The sequence below is a fragment of the Tupaia chinensis genome, unplaced genomic scaffold (assembly GCF_000334495.1).
Source record: "Tupaia chinensis unplaced genomic scaffold, TupChi_1.0 Scaffold000646_1, whole genome shotgun sequence".
In the NCBI taxonomy this organism is placed as follows: domain Eukaryota; kingdom Metazoa; phylum Chordata; class Mammalia; order Scandentia; family Tupaiidae; genus Tupaia; species Tupaia belangeri.
The window spans coordinates 1,214,247-1,236,891 of NW_006160167.1; the positions used below are offsets into that span (position 1 = coordinate 1,214,247).

At 39.5% G+C, this 22,645-nt stretch overlaps 1 protein-coding gene across 4 annotated transcripts in view; it reads left to right on the plus strand.

The window, feature by feature from the left end:
* RGS22 (regulator of G protein signaling 22) overlaps positions 1–18,655 on the plus strand; it is a 142,480-nt gene extending 123,825 nt beyond the window's left edge. For all 4 annotated transcript variants that reach the window (XM_006159708.1, XM_006159707.2, XM_006159709.1 and 1 more), the window contains 7 exons: positions 2,055–2,234; positions 6,824–6,982; positions 12,195–12,293; positions 15,797–15,890; positions 16,006–16,086; positions 17,105–17,148; positions 18,553–18,655. In XM_006159708.1, the coding sequence (XP_006159770.1) occupies positions 2,055–2,234; positions 6,824–6,982; positions 12,195–12,293; positions 15,797–15,890; positions 16,006–16,086; positions 17,105–17,109 (618 nt within the window). In that variant the 3' untranslated portion in view covers positions 17,110–17,148; positions 18,553–18,655. The remainder of the gene's footprint in view (positions 1–2,054; positions 2,235–6,823; positions 6,983–12,194; positions 12,294–15,796; positions 15,891–16,005; positions 16,087–17,104; positions 17,149–18,552) is intronic.
* The last annotated feature ends 3,990 nt before the right edge of the window (positions 18,656–22,645 follow it).

Sequence of the window (22,645 nt, forward strand, 5' to 3'; positions counted from 1 at the left end):
AGGCCGAGACCAGAGCATCACAATGCAAGGTCCTGTCTAAAACACCACACGTACATACACACATGTACACACACACGAAAAAATCATGTAGGAGAATAATCAATGATAGATGTTCATTTCCTTGGTTTTTAAAAATAGACTAGTCACTAAAAAGGAGTATGATTTAATCTAAACTCTGTGTGTGTGTGTGTGTGTGTGTGTGTGTGTGTGTGTGTGTGTATCCATGAAGAAAAGATTATAGGGATAGACTGGGCATCTTTCAAGGGCCAGGCCAAATCTTGAGGTTACAGCATGATCAAAGAGTCTTCCCATTTAGAGTTTACAGTGTCACCGGAGGGACGGATGGGTAGTAGATAAGGTGGTCACGAGTGTGATTAGAGGACCAGCTGAGGAAACACGGACTGCTTTGGAATTCCCACAGATAGACAACTGCGGGGACTGAGGAGTCTCAGAGAGCTTAGCAGAGGAAAATGTGCTTAAACTGACACCTTCGTAATAGGCAACGGCTAACGAGGCTAATGGCACAACAGGGCAGAATAGTTAGAAAAAATATGTCATGATCCGGTCTAAGTTCTGTCCCTTCAATCAAAATTAAACTGTGTAACTTCACAAATTTGTTTTTATTTCACAAGCTTGTATTCCACGGTTACAAACCAGGCTCACCAAATGATTCTATACGATAACCCCACTAGAAATAGAAAACAACAACAACAACAACAACAACAACAACAACAAAAAAAAACGCCCTTTTGGTAACACATGAAACATATGTGGTATAAATAGGCTTTTTCTGAGGTGATGCTGAATTGAGAAAGAAGTGCTAACTTGTCACAATGTAACATTCATATTAAGCTTTCTCCATACATAACCTAAGCCAAACTATACATAAAGTTTTTCATGACAGGCATTAGCATTTTTATTTCTTTAATAGTATCCATAACACAGCTATTACGATGCCCAGCATACAATGCGTACTTAATAAATGCTGGCTTGTTTCTAACCTACAATGAGAAGTTTTCAAGTTGTTTGCTTTCTAGTGATTTTGAAAACTATGTCTCTGACCAAAAAAAGATGCCTTAATTCAAGCAAAACTACTTTCTAATTAAAAAAAAAAAAAAATGACAACCCTACATTTGTGACTTTAAAACTGGATCATTTGAGGGGTCAGCAGGTGGCATGGTGGTTAAGGTGTTAGATTCCCACATGGCCAACTGCAGTTACAGTCTTAGATCTGGTGTCTTGAAAACCACACCAGGTGTGTGTGTGTGTGTGTGTGTGTGTACACACCCAAAAGGCGAAAAGAATGGAGGAAAAGGGATTGTAGTGTGGCCATCCCCCCGAAGGATGTTTTCTCACTTTCCGTCTTTCTCTCTCTCTCTCTCTCTCTCTCTCTCTCTCTCTCACGAGTGCATGTGCCCTGTGGTGAAAACCTAAAAACAAACAAAAAAGAACAAAAAAACCTGGATCATTTTAATGTAAACGTTATTGTTAAGTTCTTTATGTACAGAGAGTAACATGATGGAGCAACTGGAACAATGTAGATCCCGAAGGCACGTGATGACACATTTGCTCTCCACCAGCAAAGCCTACTTGTGGTGGCAGCCATTTTGAGCCTCCGTCACCTTGATATAAAAGCAGGTCTGGATGGGAAAGCTTCTGTGTTTACCCGTAGGCTGAGTTAGTACCTGTTCTCACTGTTCTCCTAGGACCTTGGAACTGTCCTGAACCGTAATATCATGTTTCATGCTTCCCAGGAGAGAGTAGGCTCCGGATCTGGAGGTGCTAGTTTCCCCGCCCCCGCAGGCACTCAATAGATACCTGTTAAACAGTCAAAGCAGGAGAGCCGTTCCTTTGCCCAGGGGAACAGGTGGTCAGGATGAAATTAAATGTGTATTTATGTAAGGTCTTCTGTATCAGTCGGAGGATCTTTTAAGATAACCTGGACCTGACGTTAAAAATGTATACATCGATTGAAACAGATATTGATACCGTTCTATAAAGGTGTTCTAATCACGCACTTATCACGTATTGTTCTCTCTCTCCTCTTTGTTCAGGACTTGTGCCATTCTCATTGTGATGAGTCCTTCATCCAGAAGAAAATCACGACTATTATCAACTGCTTTATTAACTCCAGTATTCCACCAGCTTTACAAATTGACATTCCAGTTGAGCAAGCCCAGAAGATTATTGAACACAGGAAGGAGCTGGGACCATATGTATTCAGAGAAGCACAGGTAAGAGACCAGGGCATGTGGATAAGCCTAATTTAAAATAGACAGACAATCTAAATCTTTTAAAGCTTTTGCATTGTTTATATTTGGCAAGGTTCCCATCCTCCCAAATCTGGGATTTATTCTATTTAATTTAAATACTCTTTTCATATGCCACTGAAATAATAAGAAAATAGCAGCTTGTGTGTTATTTTGTTGATTATAATATGCAGCAAATAAAATTAAACCATACACTTTGACTTTCCTGGTTACCATTTTTGTTTCTAATTCATAAAATCCCAGCTGATCTCTCCTTTCTTTCTCACCGTTCGTATTTCCTTTCAAAATATCTGCTTCCACAAAAATGTGTAAAATATGTGTCTCAAGATTTGTGTATTTTTTAAAGACTGGAATATTCACATAACTCATAAAATAAGTGAGAGGAGATTTGAGTACCCCACCAACAAAAAGCACACAAACTTGTGAAAGGAAACTCATGCCCGTTAACCCGCTCAAGTTACTTCTTTTTAAGATAAATAATAGAAAACAGTGACTTGGTGAACATAATTTATTTGCATTTTGAAAAGCCTTTTAGTGATGTTGTTCCTGAAAAATGATTAAGAAAAATAAATTATAATAGGAGTACTAGGGAAGGCCATGTCATGAATTAAGCGATATGAAACAGAGATTTGGAAAATGATTACCCTTGAGCATGGAAAAGAGCCATTATTCCATTTGTGAGCCAGCTGTGTTCTAAGTTCTAAGGAACTGAAAGTAGACTCATAATCCAAATTATACATTAAAATAGACAAAAATATAGAGTGATTGAGGATGTGTTAGAGGAAAACAGAGGAAACATAGTGTTAGAATTGTTGCATCTGTTAATGAAAAGATTTTAGAGATCCTAGCTTAGGTCTCCTTGGAACTGGGCTAGTCCTAACCCTCTGTATATGGAAGATCATGAATCTGACAGTAAAGAGCTTCAGTTGCTGATACTGGTTGGTTTGGGCACATTCCTCAGGGATTACAGCCAATTAACTTTGTTGGAGTCTTCTAGCCTATGTCTTAAACCTGATTTCCTAAAATAGAGTCCTAGATTATATCTTTTTTTCTTTTTTTGAAGAGATTTTTGCTATAGGGTATGTGCGCTCCCCAGAAAGACAGAGACAGAAAGCGAGAAATCACCACCCCCCCAGGGGGGGTAGATGGTCATGCTGAAGTCCCTTCCTCTCCATTCTCCTCTTGAGATCTTGGGCATGCACGAGCCTGGCGTGAGTTTAACCCACCGGGTCCAGTACTCGAACTGCGGTCGACTACATGGGAGTCCAGCGACATAGCCATTGTGCCAACTGCTGGTCCCCCTAGATTATATCTTAAATATGGACTTTAAAGGGCCAGTAGGTGGCATGGCAGTTAAGGCACTGAACTCCTGTATAACTGACCATAGTTAGAGTCTTGGACCTGGTGGCTTGAAAATCATGTGGGGTGCATGTGCGTAGGTGCCCAAAATCCTGAGAGGAGAATGGAGGAAATGGATTTTGAACTATCTGTAAATAAGAGAACCTTTATTTGGGAGCATCACCGCACAAATCTATTATTTTTGTGTTTCCTAAGGAAGCTCAGCGAATGGCACCCCTTCCTCCCCAGGTACTTAAACCACAGACCTGGTTGCCATCTTCCCGTCTTCCCTCAACTTCCTTCATCCCCTTGCACCATACCTCATCAATTCCTGAAATGTATTTGTCTCCTTGTCATCTGTCATCCTCTCCACTTTTCTCCAACTTCACTCTGCTACCTCCCTTCATATCTGTAGGATGTCTCTTGGTCAGTTACCAAACTCCCTGCCTCTGGACTCTCTCCAAACATTGAAGTCACTGCAGGCACTCTTTTTCAAAATGTTTATCTAATCATGTCTCTGCTTAAAATATATCACTTGCCCTCAGGATGAAGTTCGTGCTCTTTCATATTTCTCTAGCTATTGACTCATCTCCTAATCACTCCTACCTTCTCCGTCCTAGGCTTACTAAATTATTTGTCATTCCATAAATGACTCTTACAAGCTTTCCACCTGAGCTTTTCGCAGTATCATCCTCCCTTTCTTGTACAGGTTCGTGGAAAATGCATTTTATGAGAAACCTATGAATAGATTTCCAAAAAATGTTTTTGCATCAAAATAAACTCATTTTGTTTTTCAGTGAATTTTTTGAAGCCCTCCTATATTTGTCCCTGTCATAGCACTAATCAAAATAAATTGAAAGTAACCATTCTCGTGTATTTTTCATTAGATTTTATAGTTTTTGAGAGTATAGTATGTTTTTTATTTATCTTTGTGACCCAAGTGCCTGGCATAGAGTAGGCCATTTTTGAACATATGAATGAATGATGTGAGAAGAAATTTGTCATGACAGAAAAGAGTAAGATCAAATTGGAAATGAGAACAAAGTTGAACAAAAGAGCTGAAGGGTACATTAAAAACTGCTGACTGCTTTAGCTTGCTAAGTACAGCCTCTTCTTATCCCCCACCCACACTCCCAATAGCCTGGAAGTTTTAATTACTCAGGCAAATTTTCACTGCCACCCCCTTTGGTTTTTGCCATAGGGTGCATGCGGTAGCCATAAAGAGCAGGTGGAGAGGGGAAGTGAGAAAGCACCTCCTGGGGGGGATGACCACACCACAATCCTTTCTTCTCCATTCTCTTCCTGGGATTTTGGGCATGCAAGCACGTACACCCAGGGTGATTTTCAAGCTGCTGGGTCTGGGACTTGAGCCGTAGCCAACAGTGTGGAAGTTGAGCTCATTAACCACAACATCACCTGCTGGCTCTCACTGGCCCCTTTTTAGATGGTCATACTAAAACCATTCCTCATCTGCTGGTGGTGAGTAAAGTAGCTCTGTATTTATTAAAACTTTTTAAAATATACAATTTGGTTATCTGTTTAAGGTTCTGAAGGTACAAAGTACTTTTCAATAATGATAGCTTTTAACCTAAAAATGACAACTTTTAGAAATACAGCCACTTTATGCCTTCTAGTGAAAAACTGTGTACTAACTGGATGACTTTGATGGGAAAACATTCTAGATGGAAATACATTATGTTTGATAACTAGGCATGTCTCAGGTTTTGTAGAGAGAACTAAGAAGGGTAAATAGCTGGTAAATGCACAAGTTATTTAAGCTTAAGAAAGCCATAATAAAAGCAACAATGATCCCATAATATCAGTACAGAGGATTGCTTCATTGCAGGTCAGTGTAAATGTAATTAACCTAAAAGCCTACAGTTCATCAAATAAAGTATCTCTAGATTTTATATTAACATTCACAAGAGGCTATAGAATTTATTGGTAAAACCATGTTTTATAAGGAGTGAATATTTTTAGAATTACTAATAACATTCATGCGCATAAAAGAGGAATAATCAAATATGCCCAATTCAGGACTCTGTTGATCAGTGCATTTACTTTTTGAAAATTCCTCTTGGGACCAGCAGATGGCATAATGGTTGCATTGCTGGACTCTCATGTATCAACCACGGTTTAAGTCCCATACCTGGTGCTTAAAACTCACTCTGGGCTCATGGGTGTGCATGCCCACAATGCCAAGAGGAGAATGGTAGAGAAGGGATTGGTGCGTGACCATCTCCTCTGGGGGAGGGGGGGGTGATGATTTCTAGCTTTCTGTCTCTCTCTCTCTCTCTCTCAGGCAAGCACATATGCCCTGTAGTAGAAATCTCTCTCTCAAATAAAATAAAGAAAGAAAGAAAGAAAGAAAGAATTCCTCTTTTCTCTTAAGACTTGGCTTGGATCCTAATGGGATGGTACATTTTTCTCCAGGACATTAGGTAAAGGCCATTCCCAGCATTACGATGCTGGACTTGATCTGATGTGGCAAGTTGTACCTTCTTGGAAGTAATGTATGCTTCTGGAACTAATGGAAAAACTTGGCATGGGCATTAGAGCATCTCCTCTTATCTCTATAAATATCACAATTAATCACTTAATGCAAAGTGTCCTCATAGAAAGCATTTGTCCAGGATACCATTCTGTGTCTTAAATGTTACTTTTCTTGCTCTCACATAAAAGAGAGATTATATCATTTAAAAGTTACTCAAGATTTATTCTTAGATCTGCAGCTTTGTTTAAGAGCTTTTCCAGAGGCAAAATGGTATTTCCTTTCTCTAAAAGAAAGAAAAGGGGTGGGGGTCGTTTCCCTTGATGAACTGAATGTTTGGAATACTTGCATGAAACTGCAGAGTGTGTGGCAGATCAACTAGTATATGTTTTAAAAGAAAACATAAATTTCTTATTTAAAAAGACCTAATGGATTCTTTATTAATACAACCAATTGGTTAGGGAAACATAAAGAATAAAGTGACTTTTAAGTGTATTTAGTGTCTTTTTTAAAAAAAAGTAAGACTTCTCGTTGGTAATAAAAAACATTGATGATAAGCATGTGCTGAGCTGGACTGCACCAAAATGTCTGGAGACAATAAGTCGGAGGAAACATGGTCTATATTAAAGATAGAATAGTTAATCCATTATTATGGTGAATTAGAGTTTAAATCGGTACATTTGTTTAAAATTGTAATCTGAGACATACTTTGTTTTCTCTACAGATGACGATTTTTGGGGTTCTATTTAAATATTGGCCTCAGTTTTGCGAGTTTAGGAAGAACTTAACTGATGAAAAAATTATGAGTGTTTTAGAGAGACGACAAGAATATAATAAACAGAAAAAAAAATTGACAGTCGTTGAAGACGAAAAATTTGGAAAGGTGAGACAAGACTCATTTTGGGTTTAATCAGACTTTTATAAAGTATGTGGTGTGCATGCGTTCGTAGAAGACTTGGAGCTGAGGAAATATGCAGAGAAGTTATAGGATACAGATTTCAGTGTCCTTTCATCCCTAGTCAGAGGTTTCAGATTTGTTTTTCAATTCCTCGAAATTCAGCTCAAATGTCATCTCTTCTATGCGAAGACTTTCTGTATCCACTGCAGTGATGTTCCCCCTGTCGTAGAGCACATTTCATATTGTCCTGTGATTACATTTTTGCATGTCATCTTCATGGACCGAGATCCTCAAAGATAGTATCTGCCTTATTCATCCATGTTTTGTAAGCACTTCCACTAAGGTCTAGCAGGTGCTCAATTATTAATCATTGAATAAATGAATGAATGAATGAACAATTATTATGTCCTGGAGACAAGCAACATTTTCTGTTTCCTTTTTTTTTTTTTTTTTTGAGAGAGGTTTTGCTAGAGGGTGCACACACTCGCCAGAAAGAGAGAGACAGAGAGATTGAAAGTTAGAAATCACCCCCCAGGGGGATGGCCATGCCACAATCCCTTCTCCTCCATTCTCCTCTCAGGATCTTAGGCACGCACGCACACATGCCTGGCATGAGTTTAAGCCGCCAGGTCTGGGACTCGAACTGTGGTCAGCTACATGGGAGTACAGCGATATGGCCATTACGCCAACTGCTGGTCCCGACAAGCAACATTTGCAATATTAAAATCATAGAATGATACATTTGCTGTGAAATTCAAGTATGAGTCACAAATTGGCTAGCCTTTTTGTCTGTTAGTCTGTTCATTCATCCACCCACTCATCTCTTTCTCTCTCCTTATATTTATGTTTTTATTTTAATTGAGAATGGATAATTGCTTCCAAGTAATGCATTTTATCTAATTTATCAGCTTATGCCATTTTTATCTTTTGAAAGAAATGTAAAAGATGACAACTGACACAAAATAATACAATGAACACTCATATTTGCACAGTGTGTAAACACTATTAACATTTTGCCTCATTTGCTTTTTTCTTTCTTTAAGAAATAAAATATAGGGCCGGTCAGTGGAGTAGTACTTGAGCTGGGTGGATCCCCAATGGCTGACTGCATGGTTTGAGTCTTGGACCCAGTGGCTTGAGGAACATACTGGGCACATGAGCATGCATGCCAAAAATCCCAGGAGAATGAGATAGGATTACAATATGACCATTTCCCCCCCCACCAGGGGAGTGTTTTCTCACACCCCTCCCCCCCAATTCTGTGGCAAGCACACATGCTCTATAACTAACTTAAAAAGATGGGACTAGCAGATAGCATAACAGTTATGTTGCTAGACTCCGGTCCCACATAGTCAGCCACAGTTCAAGTCCTGGACTCGGTGGCTTGAAACTCACACTGGGCATATGTGCATGTGTCCCCATAATCCTGAGAGGAGAATGGAGGAGAAGAAATTATGGTGTGGCCATCCCCCCTGGGGATGATTTTTTGCTTCTGTCTCTCTGTCTTTCTCTGTCTCTCTGGCGAGCGCACACACCCTATAACAAAATCTCTCTAATAAAAGAAAAAAAGATAAAAATAAAATATTGCAGATATACCAAAATCTCTTAAACCTAGCCCTGAGTTCTATTACTCTCCCAGTACCTAAGAGCAGCCATTAAGTTTTGGATATGATATAGTCTTCCAGCTCTTTTTAAAGATAGTGTTTTTTAATATGTGTATGCATTCATAAGCCTTACAGAGCATTATTATTTTGTGTGTATTTGAACTTACATAAGTAGTACCATATTGTCTGCTTGGGTGCCATAACAAAATTAGGGACGTAGGGTGCTTAAACAGAAATGTATTCATGCACAGTTCTGGAGGCTGAAAAATCCCATATCAAGTACCAGCTGATTTGCTTCCTGGTGAGGACTCTCTTCCTGGCTTGAGACAGCTGTCTCTCACATAGTAAGGAGATTTCTCTTTCTTCTTATGAAGCCACAGTTCTATCAAATTCGGACCTCACTTTTATGACCTCTTTTAACCATAATTATTTCCTAAAGACCTTTTCTCTGTTTACAGTTACACTGGATATTAGGTTTTCAACTTACGAATTTGGATGGGGGTGGGAAGGTGCAGACATAATTGAGTCCCTAGAACTTACTGTGCAACATGTCTATCTTTTATTTTTTAGAGAGTTTTTCTTTTGTTTGTCTGTTGCTATAGGGCATGTGCAATCACCAGAGAGACAGCGAGAAATCACTCCCCGGGGAGAAGGACATGCCACAGACCCTTCTCCTCCAAGGGTCCTCTTGGGATTTTGGGCATGAGCTTGCACGTGCCTGGTGTGTTTTAAGCTGCAGAGTCTGGGACTTGAACTGTGGTCGACTCTGTGGTAGTCCAGTGACATAACCATTACACCATCTGCTGGTTCCTGTGCAACATGTCTTCTGTTTGTGTTTTGTTTTGTTTCTTGTTTTGTTTTGTTTTGTTTTTGTTTTGTTTTGCTTTGTTTTGTTTTGCCAGAGGGCATATGTGCTTGCCAGAGAGAGAGGGAAGAGAAACAACTCCTAGTCAGACATGGTCCTACCACAGTCCCTTCTCTATTTGTCCATTCTGTTGAGATCTTAGCCACACACACAATGTGTCTAGTGGGCCAAGATTAGAATCCTGTCCGCCGAGTGGGGTCTAACTTCCTTAAGCACTGGATCATAGACCTCATCTTGCTGTTTAAATTCAACTTTGTCTCTTTTAATTCTACCCACACTTCTATGTTTAGTACTAGTGTAGATCTAGTTTATTCAGTTTAACTACTGCATACTATTGATACATCATATGAATAAATACCCACTATTTTTCATTGTTGGATGTTCGTTTCTTTTTTTTTTTAGAGCAGCTTCACACATCTCTGAAAAGTCATTATATTTTTCTGTTTTCTATGCAAAAATGCATCATGACTTTTCTGACAACCCAATAGTTTCAAGTATTTTCTATTGGCTCAGATACATGGTTAAATATATTGTATGAAAGTTAAGACATACGATAGTAGAGAAAAATCTTAAATTGTTCCTTCTCCAGAAAACTTTGAATGTATGTGTATGTCATGCATATTGTACTTTGGTTACGGAAATGTCAAATTTCCGTAATTGATCTTTTTTATCTATCCATATTGTTAACTGGTAACCATTAACACAGTAGTTAGGTACAGATCTTGACCATAAAAAGCAACCTTTTGGTAGGGTAAATAATCCTAAAGGGGTAAAATAGGAATTCTATGCTTTAAATTATTTTATTACAGTAAACATATTGGTATTACCTAAACCTTCAGATTTTATACATTTATTTTATTTTCATATCATGTCTTTTTTTTTTTTTAATTCTATTTATTCCACAAGAGAGGGAGATGGGGAGGGGCATCCTCAATAGGAACGTCACACCACAACTTCACACCCCCATCTTCAGCCAGCCAAGATCACGGTCATGCACATATGTACCCAGCATGTACAGAGAGACCGCAGAACGCAAACCTCGGACCCTCCCTTATGGCTTCATCATTCAGAGTGTTGTGTTACTGCCGTGCCACCACAGCTGGCCACATATGTATTTTTTTAACATGGAAAATAGAAGGAAGACTGATATAGTAGCAGATATTTGTCCTAAAATGAACATAAGGAACCTGTGTGAGTTTTTTGGTAACATAAGAATATATGCTCTGAAAAAATGTTTACTGTGAAAATCATTGGACTTCCCTAGGTAATTTTGGGCATGGCTCTTAACTCTCTGAACCTCAATTCCTTGTAAACTAATGGAAATAATATTAATCTTACATGAATTGAAAGGGAATTAATTGACCTGATTGTATAAAAGACCTATGTGGGCTGGCCCCGTAGTGCAGCAGTTAAGATCTCGAATGACTGGTTGAATCCGGGCTCCAGTGCCTTAAAAAACAAACAGGCTCACATGGATGTATGCCCTGAACCCTGATGGGCTAGAGAAATGGAGAAAAAAGGATTTTGGCATGACCATGCTCCTACAGGGGGATACTTTCTCTGTCTTCTCTCTTTCTGTTTCTCTGTCTCCTCACTCTCGGGTGAGTATGTGCACACTCTGGCAATAAAAGCAAACAGAAAAGACCCATGTAAGCTGTTCCACTGTATAATCGAGATGTGTCATTTGATCCTAGATAGAGCAGCATAGTGGCTAGGGGTGCAAAATTAAAGATATGAAGACTGGCAAGGAAGAAAAATGTTAGCAATATCTAGTGTTGGTTGAGGATTTGAGAAAAAGCCATTAAAATAAATCCATTATTAGAGAAAGTATAAAATGGTACTTTTTTCTGAAGGGCAGTTTGACACCATCTATTAAATACTTAAAATGTTCATTGTTTTTAATCCAGCAAATGCACTTCTAGAAATATTCTAAAGCAGAGAATTAAAAAAATGCATAAGGGGATATATACACAGCATCATTTACTAGAGTAAAAAACTATTAAATTTCCATTAAGAGACATTGATTAAATTATCTATGGTACATCTCTTTAATATTATTCCCATGTTGAAAATGATGATATTATTTGTTGTGATAGTCAACAAATATTTGAGTGCATTAGATCAGTTATCCATTAAAAATGTCAATGTGATTTATTAATTTTATCATCTAATGAATATTGAGTATATGCTGTGTTGTATACAATGTTCTTTGATAAGATATATAATGATAAATAATACACAAGGCTCAGTTTACATTCTAGTACTATATTTATTTACATATAATATACTTTGTATGGAAAACACAGATTAAAAAAAACATATAGATTGTTTCTATTTGTATAATATTTATATAATAAAATAGAAATATTAAAATTATGAATTATAATGATAAGATTATCCATTTTCCCTGTTGAGAAATCTATACTGATGTTCATGAAAGTGTTTATTGTGGTTTTACAATGCTTGAATTCTTGGATGCTAGAATTTGGAGTGGTTTTGCATTCAGCGTCCATCACTTCTCTCATTCATTTTAAAATATTTTTATGTTAGTATGAAAGAAGATCAAAGTTCAGAACAATAGACTCTGTGGCATATGTGATATAGACTTGATAAAACCTAAGTGGGACTCACCACAAAACAGTTTTCATATTGCATTATAGCTCCTTAACTCTAATTTTGTATTAGCATGGCATTATTCCTTTTTTGAATAATTCCATTTAACTTACAGGATGGACTCAAACAATATATAAGTGCTACGGGGTCTGTTACCAAGACATCTGCCTTAGTCAGTGAATCCTTCGTAGGCCTGCAAGCGTACGGCCGACAGGTGAGCAGGCAAGACGGCACCGATCTCACTTCCTCTCTAGAGCACTGGCTAGCGGAACACAACAACTCATTCTCTGTACAGGACTATATGGAAGTGTGTTTGTTTGAAAATAAGGCTAGGAACAGCTAGTGGCATGGTGGCTAGGGCAGCTGGATTCCACATGGTTGACTACATGGTTTGAATTCTGGACCCAGCAGTTTGAAAAATATGCAGGGCACATGAGAATGCATGCTCAAAATCCTGAAAGGAGAAATGGAGAAAGTGTGAGTGAGCATCCCTCATAGGTGGTGCTTTCTCACTAACCTCTCTTTCTCTCTCCCAAGAGTACATGCATCCTCTAGCAAATTAAAAAAAAAAAAAAAAGACGACCGGGGCCAGCAGGTGGCATGGTGGTTAAAGGTGCTGCATTTCCACATGGCCAACCATGTTTTCAGTCCCAGACCTGGTGGTTTCCTTTCTCACTTTCTCTCTCTCTTTCTGTCTCTCTCTCTGGTCAAATTGGAAAATAATAATAGTAATAAATAAAGTGAAAATAAAGTAATTATTTTTTTAAAAAAGATGACAGTGAAGAAAAACAAAATAAAGTTAAAATGATAATACTACGAGAGATTGAAAAATACTTTTCTGAGCCTTCAGAGAACATTAACATTTTAGCCAATCCTGGACAATATAATCAAGGAAAATAACTTGTGATACACATGAAGAAGATTTAAGTTGCAGAAGACCATTTTTGGGGCCAGCAGGTGGTGTGGTGATTAAGGGTGCTGAATTTCCCACATGGCTGACTACGATTTGAGTTCTGGACCTGGCTCCTTGATTTCTCACTCTGCCCCCTCTCTGGTCAAATTTAAATAAATAAATAAATAAATAAATAAATAAATAAAGTTAAATAAAATAATTATTTTTTTTAAAAAAAGACCATTTTATTGGAAAAGAAACTAAGATAGATAAACTAGAACAAGACAGAATATAGAGAGATTGTTATATTCTTGGTTAAGAGATGACAAAAAAACAGTCAAATGTTTAACCTCATTTTTTTTTACATCTTTGAAGTGGTCATAAAGTTGGTCAGTTCATTTCCACTAACTATTATATTTATGATTTTTAAATTTTTACATTTACAATTAGCACATTAATATCACTTCCCTGAAATTTCATGAGTTTGTGCTCAATTGTGATGATTTGTATGGGAAGCATCCATATCTTAAGATAACACTAACTCAAAAAGTTATTTTTCTGGCTTTTAGAAATGTCAAATTAGTTCATCTACCCAGCTGGGATTCCTATTAGACTATGAAACTATTTTAAGGAAAAAGAAATCTGTGGAACTGTATACTAAAAGAGATATATCTGAAAGCATATGAAATCTAGTAATGCCATTTGAAAATACACTCATTAGCAAATGATTAGTGTTAAGTTTCAGAAACGTCCTGTGGACATTGTGGGATTAGAGATATCAGGCTCCTAAATTTTACTCAGCCACTTACAAATTGGTGTTTTTTATTATTATTATTTTTTGAGAGAGATTTTTGCTATAGGGTGTGTGCGCCCACCAGAGAGACAGAGAGAGAGACAGAAGCTGAGAACTCATCCCATGGGGGGATGGCTACACCACAATCTCTTCTCCATTCTCCCCTCAGGCTTTAGGCATGCATACCATGCACCTAATGTGAGTTTTAAGTCACCAGGTCTGGGACTTGAACCTCAGTCAATGACATGGAGTCTAGCAATGTAACTGTTATGCCATCTGATGGTCCTAAAATCAGTATTATTTTGAAGCCTGAAAAATGATCACATAATCTTATTTGAGCCAGATTTTTTTTTTTTTTTTTTTTTTTGCTGTAGTGCACATGTGCTTGATGGAGAAACAAAGACAGACAGAGAGAGAAAGTGATAAATCAGCCCCCAGGGGTCGGGGGTGGGGGGGGATGGCCATGGCCATACTGTAGTCCCTTTTCCTCCATTCTCCTCTCAGAATTTTAGGCATGCATGCGCATGCACCCAACATGAATTTGAAGTCGCTGGGACTCAAACTGTGGTCAGCCATTTGGGAGTCCAGCAAGTAACCATTATGCCATCTGCTAGTCCTGAGAGATTTTTGCTATAGGACATGTGCACTCACTGGAGAGACAAAGACGGACAGAGAAAGAAAGCAAGAAATCACCCGGGGGATGGACACACCACAATCCCTTCCCTGTTTTCTTTCCTCTTTGGAATTTGGGCACATATGCACATATGCTGGTGTGAGTTTTAAGCCACTAGGTCTGGGACTTGAACCACAGTCAACTACATGAGAGTCCAGCGACATAACCATTACACCATCTGCTGGTCCTTTGAGCCAGATTCTTTATCTGGTAAAAAGACAAAGAAGAGGCCAAGTGGCGTGGTGATTAAGGTGCTGGACTCCCGCATGGCTGACCCCAGTTTGAGTCTCAGACCTGAAGGCTTGAAAATCACTCTGGGCATGTGTGTGTTTGTGCCCAAAAATCCCAGGAGGGGAATAAAGGAGAAGGGATTGTGGCGTGGCCATTACCTCTGCAGGTGATTTCTCACTTTCTCTCTCATTGCCTCTTTCTCTCTCTCTCTCTCTCTCCAGAGAGTACATGTGGCCTATGGCAAAAACCTAAGAAAAAGGGAGAGAGAGAGAGAGAGAGAGAGATGTTTATGATAATATCTTGTCATATACCTCAAGATTTTTGTGACAATCTAAAAAGCTTTTGAAAACCAAAGGCTCTTTATAAATGTAAATAATAATATTATTTCTATCTAAAATTTCATGACGAATTACTCTAGCAATTTGTAAAATAACAATACTCTGCCATTTTGCAAATGTGAACGCCCATGTATGCACTGTTTCAGATAGATTTTGCACATTGAATAAATGTAATTAACCCACATGAAAAATTACCCTCTTTCCCAAAATTTGGCTCTTTCTAAAGTACCGAAATTCATGCTCAAATTGAATATATAAAAGTGACTGAGTATTTGTAGCTATGAAGTTTTTTGACATTGATTCACTGAACAATAGTATAGCGTCACCCTCTTGTCCTTAACTCTACCCTCTCCTTCAACCAGAAACTTTAAAAAAAAAATCATTATTTTATTTAACTTTATTCATTTTATTTTAATTTGACCAGAGAGGGGCAAAGTGAGAGAGAGAGGGAGGAGAGAGGGAAAGTGAGAAAGCAAGCCGCCAGGTCAGGAACTTGAACCGTGGTTGGCCATGTGGGAGTCCAACGCCCAGAAAAAATTTAAAAATTAGGTCAAGGTATGTAAAAAGTACTTTTACTTCATCATAAATTTTCTTATGAAAATAGAATTAAGAAGATTGACAATTTCCCAGGTGAGAGGCTGAGGCAGGAGGAGACCTGCGTAGTGAGATCCTGCATTAGAAAATAAGAAAAGAACGAGTTCAAATGAAGGAGTAGACATAAGCCATCTTACCTTCAGTTTATTTCCTAAGACAAAAGTTTCCAGCATTAACTTTGAAAATTGTTTTGCAGCCTACTTGGTGCTACTCAAAGTACATAGAAGCCTTAGAACAGGAGAGAATACTTCTTAAAATCCAAGAAGAACTGGAAAGAAAGCTATTTACAGGTAATCGGTCCTTTTTGCTGACAGGGTTGCTTGTTATCATCCAGCACAGGCTAATTTTAGGAATCTCGCCCAGGATCACCGCACCGTTTTTCTTATTTCTCTTGTTTTTGTGCAGGCACGGCATCTCTCACAAATTTTAAACCTACTTCCTCAGTTATGTCTTTGAAAAAGAATGTGTCTTCCAACCACAGCCAGAGTGAGTTTCCAGTGATCGTCTTCCTGCAGTTCTCCTCCCCTGGTGTTCGGGGTTCTGCTTCTTCCCTGGTCAGCTATCTAGAACGTAGAGGGATAAAGGGATGAGCTCTCACTGTCCCCCGTCTGCTCGGGCCCTCATGTTGGGAGAATGTCACTGTGTGTATGTCTGTGTGCCTGTGCGTGTCCATTCTGTTTCTCCCTGTGTGCATGGGCTTGCATGTGTCCATTCTAGATCTCTTTGTGTGTGTGTGTGTGTGTGTGTGTGTGTACATGCCAGTGTGTGTCCATCCTGTCTTTCTGTGTGTGTGTGTGTGTATGTGCACCTGCCTGTGTATGTCCTTTCTGTTTCTCTTTCTTTGTGTGTGTGTGCACATGCCAGTGTGTGTCCATTCTGTCTCTCCATGTGTGTGTGTACACATACCTATGTGTGTCCATTCTGGCTTTTTTTCTCTCTCCGTGTGTGTGTACACATGTGCCAGTGTGTGTCCATCCTGTCCTTCCCTGTGTATGTGTGTGTGTGCATGTGCCTTTGTGTGTCCTTTCTGTTTCTCTTTCTCTGTGTGTGTGCACATGCCAGTGCGTGTCCATTCTGTCTCTCCCTGTGCATGTGTGTGTGTACACGTACCTGTGTGTGTGTCCATTCTGGCTCTTTTTCTCTCTCCACATGTGTGTGTGCGCATGTGCCAGTGTGTGTCCATCCCGTCTTTCTTTGTGTGTGTGCACGTGCCAGTGTGTGTCCATCCTGTCCTTCCCTGCGTATGTGTGTGTGTGTGTGCACGTGCCTTTGTGTGTCCTTTCTGTTTCTCTTTCTCTGTGTGTGTGCACATGCCAGTGCGTGTCCATTCTGTCTCTCCCTGTGTGTGTGTGTTTGTGCACGTGCCAGTGTGTGTCCATCCTGTCTATCTCTCCCCGTGTGTGTGTGCATGTGCCTGTATGTCCAGTCTGTTTCTTTCTCCGTTTCCGCTCCTCTGCTGGATAGGAAGGACTAAGATTTACCTAAAATCTCGCTCCATTTCCAGAGTGACAGCACTCAACGTACTTATATCCTGCTGCTCAGTGAAAGGTAAGTTGTAGCCTGAGGGTTGATTGGCCCAGCTGTACCCATGTACACACACACTCATGCATGTGCACGTGCCTAAATCACACACATGCACACACAACTCTGCCTCCCTTTTGAACAGCAGAGTCTTCCTGAGAAATAAGGCCTCCAGAGAGTGATCCTTTAATGCTCCTGTGTTCTCCTGGTTTATTTTTCTCTTCCATGATGAATATATGTGGAAGAATACGGTCCGACTCAGTCTTTCCAAATTTTCATAAATTGGAAATACAAGCTGTTGCTGAAAATCAAACTTAGCCCTCCTCACATACAGATAGGATATAATTATACAGTTTTGATTAACAAAGTAGTTGAGTAGTGTAATGTAATGTACGTGTAGCCTGTTCACCATTCTTTTTTTTTTTTAGAGAGATTTTCACTGTAGGGCGCATGCACTCACCAGACAGAAAGACAGAGACATAGAGACAGAAAGCGAAAAATCACCCCCCAGGGGGGATGGTCACGCCGCAATCCCATCTCCTCCATTCTCCTCTCGGGATCTTGGGCACGCACGCACACGCACCCAGCGTGAGTTTTAAGCCACCGGGTCCGGGACGTGAACCGCGGTCGACTATGTGGGAGTCCAGCGACATAGCCATTACGCTAACTGCTGGTTCCCCCGTTCACCATTCTTAAAGAACCCAGTTGTTCATTGTCTTAATTTTTATTATTTTTTTAAAGAAAATCTTTTGTAGGGACCAGCAGTTGACATAATGGCTATATCACTGGACTCCCATGTAGTTGACCGCAGTTCAAGTCCTGGACCTAGTGGCTTAAACTCATGCTGGGCGCATGTGCATGCATACCCAAGCTCCCGAGAAGAGAATGAAGGAGAAGGGATTGTGGCGTGGCCACCCCCGCCCGGGGGGGTGATTTCTCACTTTCTGTCTCTCTGTCTCTCTCGTGTTTCTGACAAGTGCATGCACCCTATAGCAAAAAACTATATATATAAAAAAATCTCTTGTTAAGAATTATTTTAACTTTATTTATTTACTTATTTTAATTTGACCAGAGAGGAACAGAGATAGAGAAAGAAAGTGAGAAAGCAAGCTCCAAGTCCAGGACTTGAACCATGTGGTTGGCCATGTGGGAGTCCAGTGCCCTTAACCACCATGCCACCTGCCGGGTCCTTAATTTTTATTATTAGTATTATTTTTTTGGTTTCTCAAAATCCTTAGTTTTCTAGTCTTTTTTAAACACATACACACATATACACACATATATATATATATACACACACACATATGGCATGCTGACACATTTGTTCCCTTTCTTGATCCTTCTGACAACTCTGTGTAGGTTTTTATGTTATTTTGTATTTATATCTTCTATGAATGTTTATGCTTTCATCCACTTGTTTTTCTTTTGCAGGAATTCTTTAAACCCAATTTAACTGACATGAGAAGCTCGAGTGATTTAATGGATACATTACAGCAAGCCTAGCATCTAAATAAAATTCGGCTTGTTTTACTCCCACAGTTTTAAAATTATAGCCATTCTGTACACATGACATACAAGACTAAATTTTTTTTAAAAAAACTTAGAGTAAAATGATTACTATTTGGTTAGAAGCATTAAAATGTTTTGCTTAGCACAGTCCTTCAGGAAGTATAATGTTATGTTCATCAAGTAAATCTTCCAACAAGTATTGCTTGAGCATTACTACAGTTGGCTAGCAAATATATTGATTGAGCAGGTGATTTGGGGATGAATAGTATTAACAATAACTTAACCCAAAATATAGAGGCAAGTGCTTTCTTCTCCGCATTCCCAACTCTGGGATAATTATATATTAAAGCAGTGGTCCTCACACTTTTGTGGGCTTAAAACACAGTTGTGGCATTTCCTATCACTGCAGTTTCCTGGGCCGCTCCTGAGAGTTTGATCAGTACTTTGCTTCTGTAGCCCTCTTGGGCAGGACTGAAGAAATCTCCTTTAACACCACTGGTGATTCTGATGCAGGCACTCCACATAATACTCTTTGAGATAAGCTGTTACAGTAGCAAAAAAAAAAAAAAAAGAAAAAGAAAAAGAAAAAAAGAAAGAAAGAACAAAAGAAAGAAAAAGAGCTCCCAAAGGTAAAGTGGGCCTCTCTGTGGCAAAGGGAACCCAGCCCATACACCCTCCTGATCTTGGGCCTGCAGGGAAAGGATGTCTAAGAACAGACCCAGAGGATTACCTATGGGCCTGGGAGCTCCAAGAACTCTGACCCAGATTACCAGGTTGGAAGCACTGGACTTCCAGTTCTGTACAACCCCAGAAAGTATTCTCCAAGTGGAAACAGTCATTTCAAACTCTCTAAAGAGCTAGATGTTATAAATGAGGAAAAAGTATCAGGAGACATACTTGAGAAGTCATCTTTTTTTCTAAAGCAGTTTCTTGGACTTTTTTTTTTTTTTTTTTTTAATTATTCAACCTGAAAGGACCCCATGCTCACAGTGTCTCACACCCTAAGGAGGTCATGAAGTTTATAACTGCTTTCCAATCATTCTCTTGTTCATTCTTCCTTCCTTCTTTTGCCTCCCACTCTCTTGCTTGTTCTGCCTCTCTCTCTTTCTCTCTCTCTCTTTCTCTCTCTCTCTCTCTCATTCTCTTTAAGTATTCTATAGCACACATATACTCTCTGGAAAGAGAGAGAGAGAAAGTGAGAACTAATCCCCTGGGGCATGGCTAAATTGCAATCCCATCTCCTCCATTCTGCTCCCAGGATTCTGGGCGCGCATGTGCGCGCGCACACACACACACACACACACACACACACACACACACGCCCAGTGTGTTTATCAAGACTCTACAATATTCTTAAGATACTTACACTAAAACACACGCACACACACACACACACACACACACACACACACAGTGTGTTTATCAAGACTCCGAGTCTGGGACATGAACTATACAGTCAGCCCTGGGGGATCTAGGTGCCTCAACTACCACTCCACCGGCTGCCATGCTTCCCACATTTTAATTGAGCATTCTATGTAGTTCTATTTTCTCTCCTTTCAGCATATCAGTTTTATTTCTTTAAAAAAGTTTCTCACTGGTTGCCATAGAGTTTTCAGTTTACATTTACAATAATGAACGTCTGCTTTCAAATACCATTTTAATGCTTCATGGGTAGTGAAAGTACACAATTTCCCCTTCCTGTCCCTGTCACATTGCTGTCATTCATTTTGCTTATCCATAGGCCAGCACCGAGTATATTATTATTTTGAACCAACTATTACCTGTTAGTGTAATAACAAAAAATAAAATATATTGCTTTACCTTAATTTGTTCCTTCCAGTTCTCTTCCTATCTTTATTTAGATTTGAGTTTCTGACCTATAACTTTCTTTTGGAAGAACTTCTTTTAACATTTCTTGCAAAAATAGGAATACTGGAGATGAATTCCTTCAGTTTTTGTTTGCCTTATAGAGTCTTCATGTCTCCTTCAGTTTTGAACAATAACTTCAAGGACTATAGAATTCTGCGTTTTGAATGCTTAAAGCATTTCACTTTAAGTTGTTCTATCCCTTCTCCCTTGGTTCTTTCAAGATTTTAATTTTTTTTTTTTTGAGAGGTTTTTGCTATAGGGCGCGTGCGCACGCCAGACAGACAGAGACAGAGAGACAGAAAGCGAGAAATCACCCCCCAGGGGGGATGGCCACGCCGCAATCCCTTCTCCTCCAGTCTCCTCTCGGGATCTTGGGCACGCACTCACATGTGCCCGGCGTGAGTTTTAAGCCACCGGGTCTGGGACGTGAACCGCGGTCGACTACGTGGGAGTCCAGCGACATAGCCATTACGCTAACTGCTGGTCCCTCAAGATTTTAATTTTGTCCTTGATTTCCTATAGTTTGAATATGCTATGCCTGGTGTCAGTTTTTTTAATTGCCTGAGGGTGTATGCACTCACCAGAGATAGAGAGAAGCAGAGAGAGAGGGAGAGGAGAAAGCATTCCCCACAGTCACATCGCAATTTCTTCTCCATTTCTGCATCCTCGTGGGATTTGGGGCACATACGCACACGTGTCTGGTGCGTTTTCCAAGCTGCCAGGTCTGGTATTTGAACTGTGTCTGGTCAGTGTAAGATCTGGCTCCCTTAATTGCTAGGCTATGGGGCTATCCCACCTAGGTGTAAGTATTGTGGATTTATCTTGTTTGGTGTACTCCCAACTTCCTGGATCTGTGGAATGGTGTCTAGCACTAATTTGGAAAATGTATTACTTAAATAATAAATTATTACTTCAATTACTTCTTCCTTTCCTTTTCTTTTGTCTTTGTCTCATGGTTCTTGGAGATTCTGTTGTGTCCTTTTTCTATTCTTGTTTTTCATTTTTCATTTCAATTTGTTCAAGCTTACCGATTTTTTTCCTCAGCTGTGAGTCTGTTGGTGAGCCCTCAAAGGCATTCTTCATTTCTGTTACAGTGTTTGTGCATTCTAGAGTATCCATTTGATTCTTGTAATTTCCATCTTTGTGCTTATATTAACCACATGTTTTTGCATCCTGTCCATTTTTAAAATTAGAGTTCTTAGCATATTAATCATAGTCACTTTAAGTTTCTTGCCTGACCATCCTAAGTCTGGTACTGATGTTCGTTCTGTCTGTTTAGACTGTGTGTTCTGCCTTCTGCTTTCTGATGTTTGACTGAAAACAAGGCATGAAGTGTCACATAGAAGGAACTGAGGTAGATACACTATTAGTATGATGTTTTATGTTTATCTGACTAGGAGTCAGGTTGTATTTACCCTTCACTGTAGCTATGGTATTAGGGGCTAAAATTCCCTCTAGGCCCTTGTTGTCTTTCCTGTTGTTTGTTTGTTTATTTTTTTAAAGACTCTAATAGTGCTTGAGGTTTGAGGTTTCTTTAGCTGTAATTCCTATCATTATATATAAACTCTGTTGACGTGGTGGTGGAGGATGGGAGAAGAAGCATTTTATTGTCCCATGATTACATCTCAGTATTTTAGCCTGAATTGGGTATTTCCCTCCCCAGGTTATTTGGGCTTTGGCATAACCCTCTTCTGTTAGGCTCTGTTAAAATGGTTTCCTGTGAGGGCAGGCCCTTGTTAAGAGAACAGAGAAATCTGGGAGTATTTCAGATTGGTTATATTACCCACCCCAGGCCAGAAGCAGGGGGATTTTTCCTGGTCTTCACAGAAGTGTGATGTGGGACATTTGGAGTTAAAACTCAGTATGTGAAGGCTGGATCTTTTCAGAGTTTTCACCTTTCAAGCCAGACTCCACCAAAGTTTCCAGGAACTCCACAGTTTAAGTTTCCTATAGGTGTGGGCTCCAGCTGCAGGCTTCTGCTCCTGGCGGGCTGTGATTCTCCAGATGGGCCTGTATGTCTCTTCAGTTTAGGGGCAGCACTTTATCCTGCTACCACAAGTCTTTGATAGGTCCAAGAAGAACTGTTGAATTTCACTTTGATCACCTTTTTTATAATTGTGAGGCTGGTAATGATGACTTCCAAATG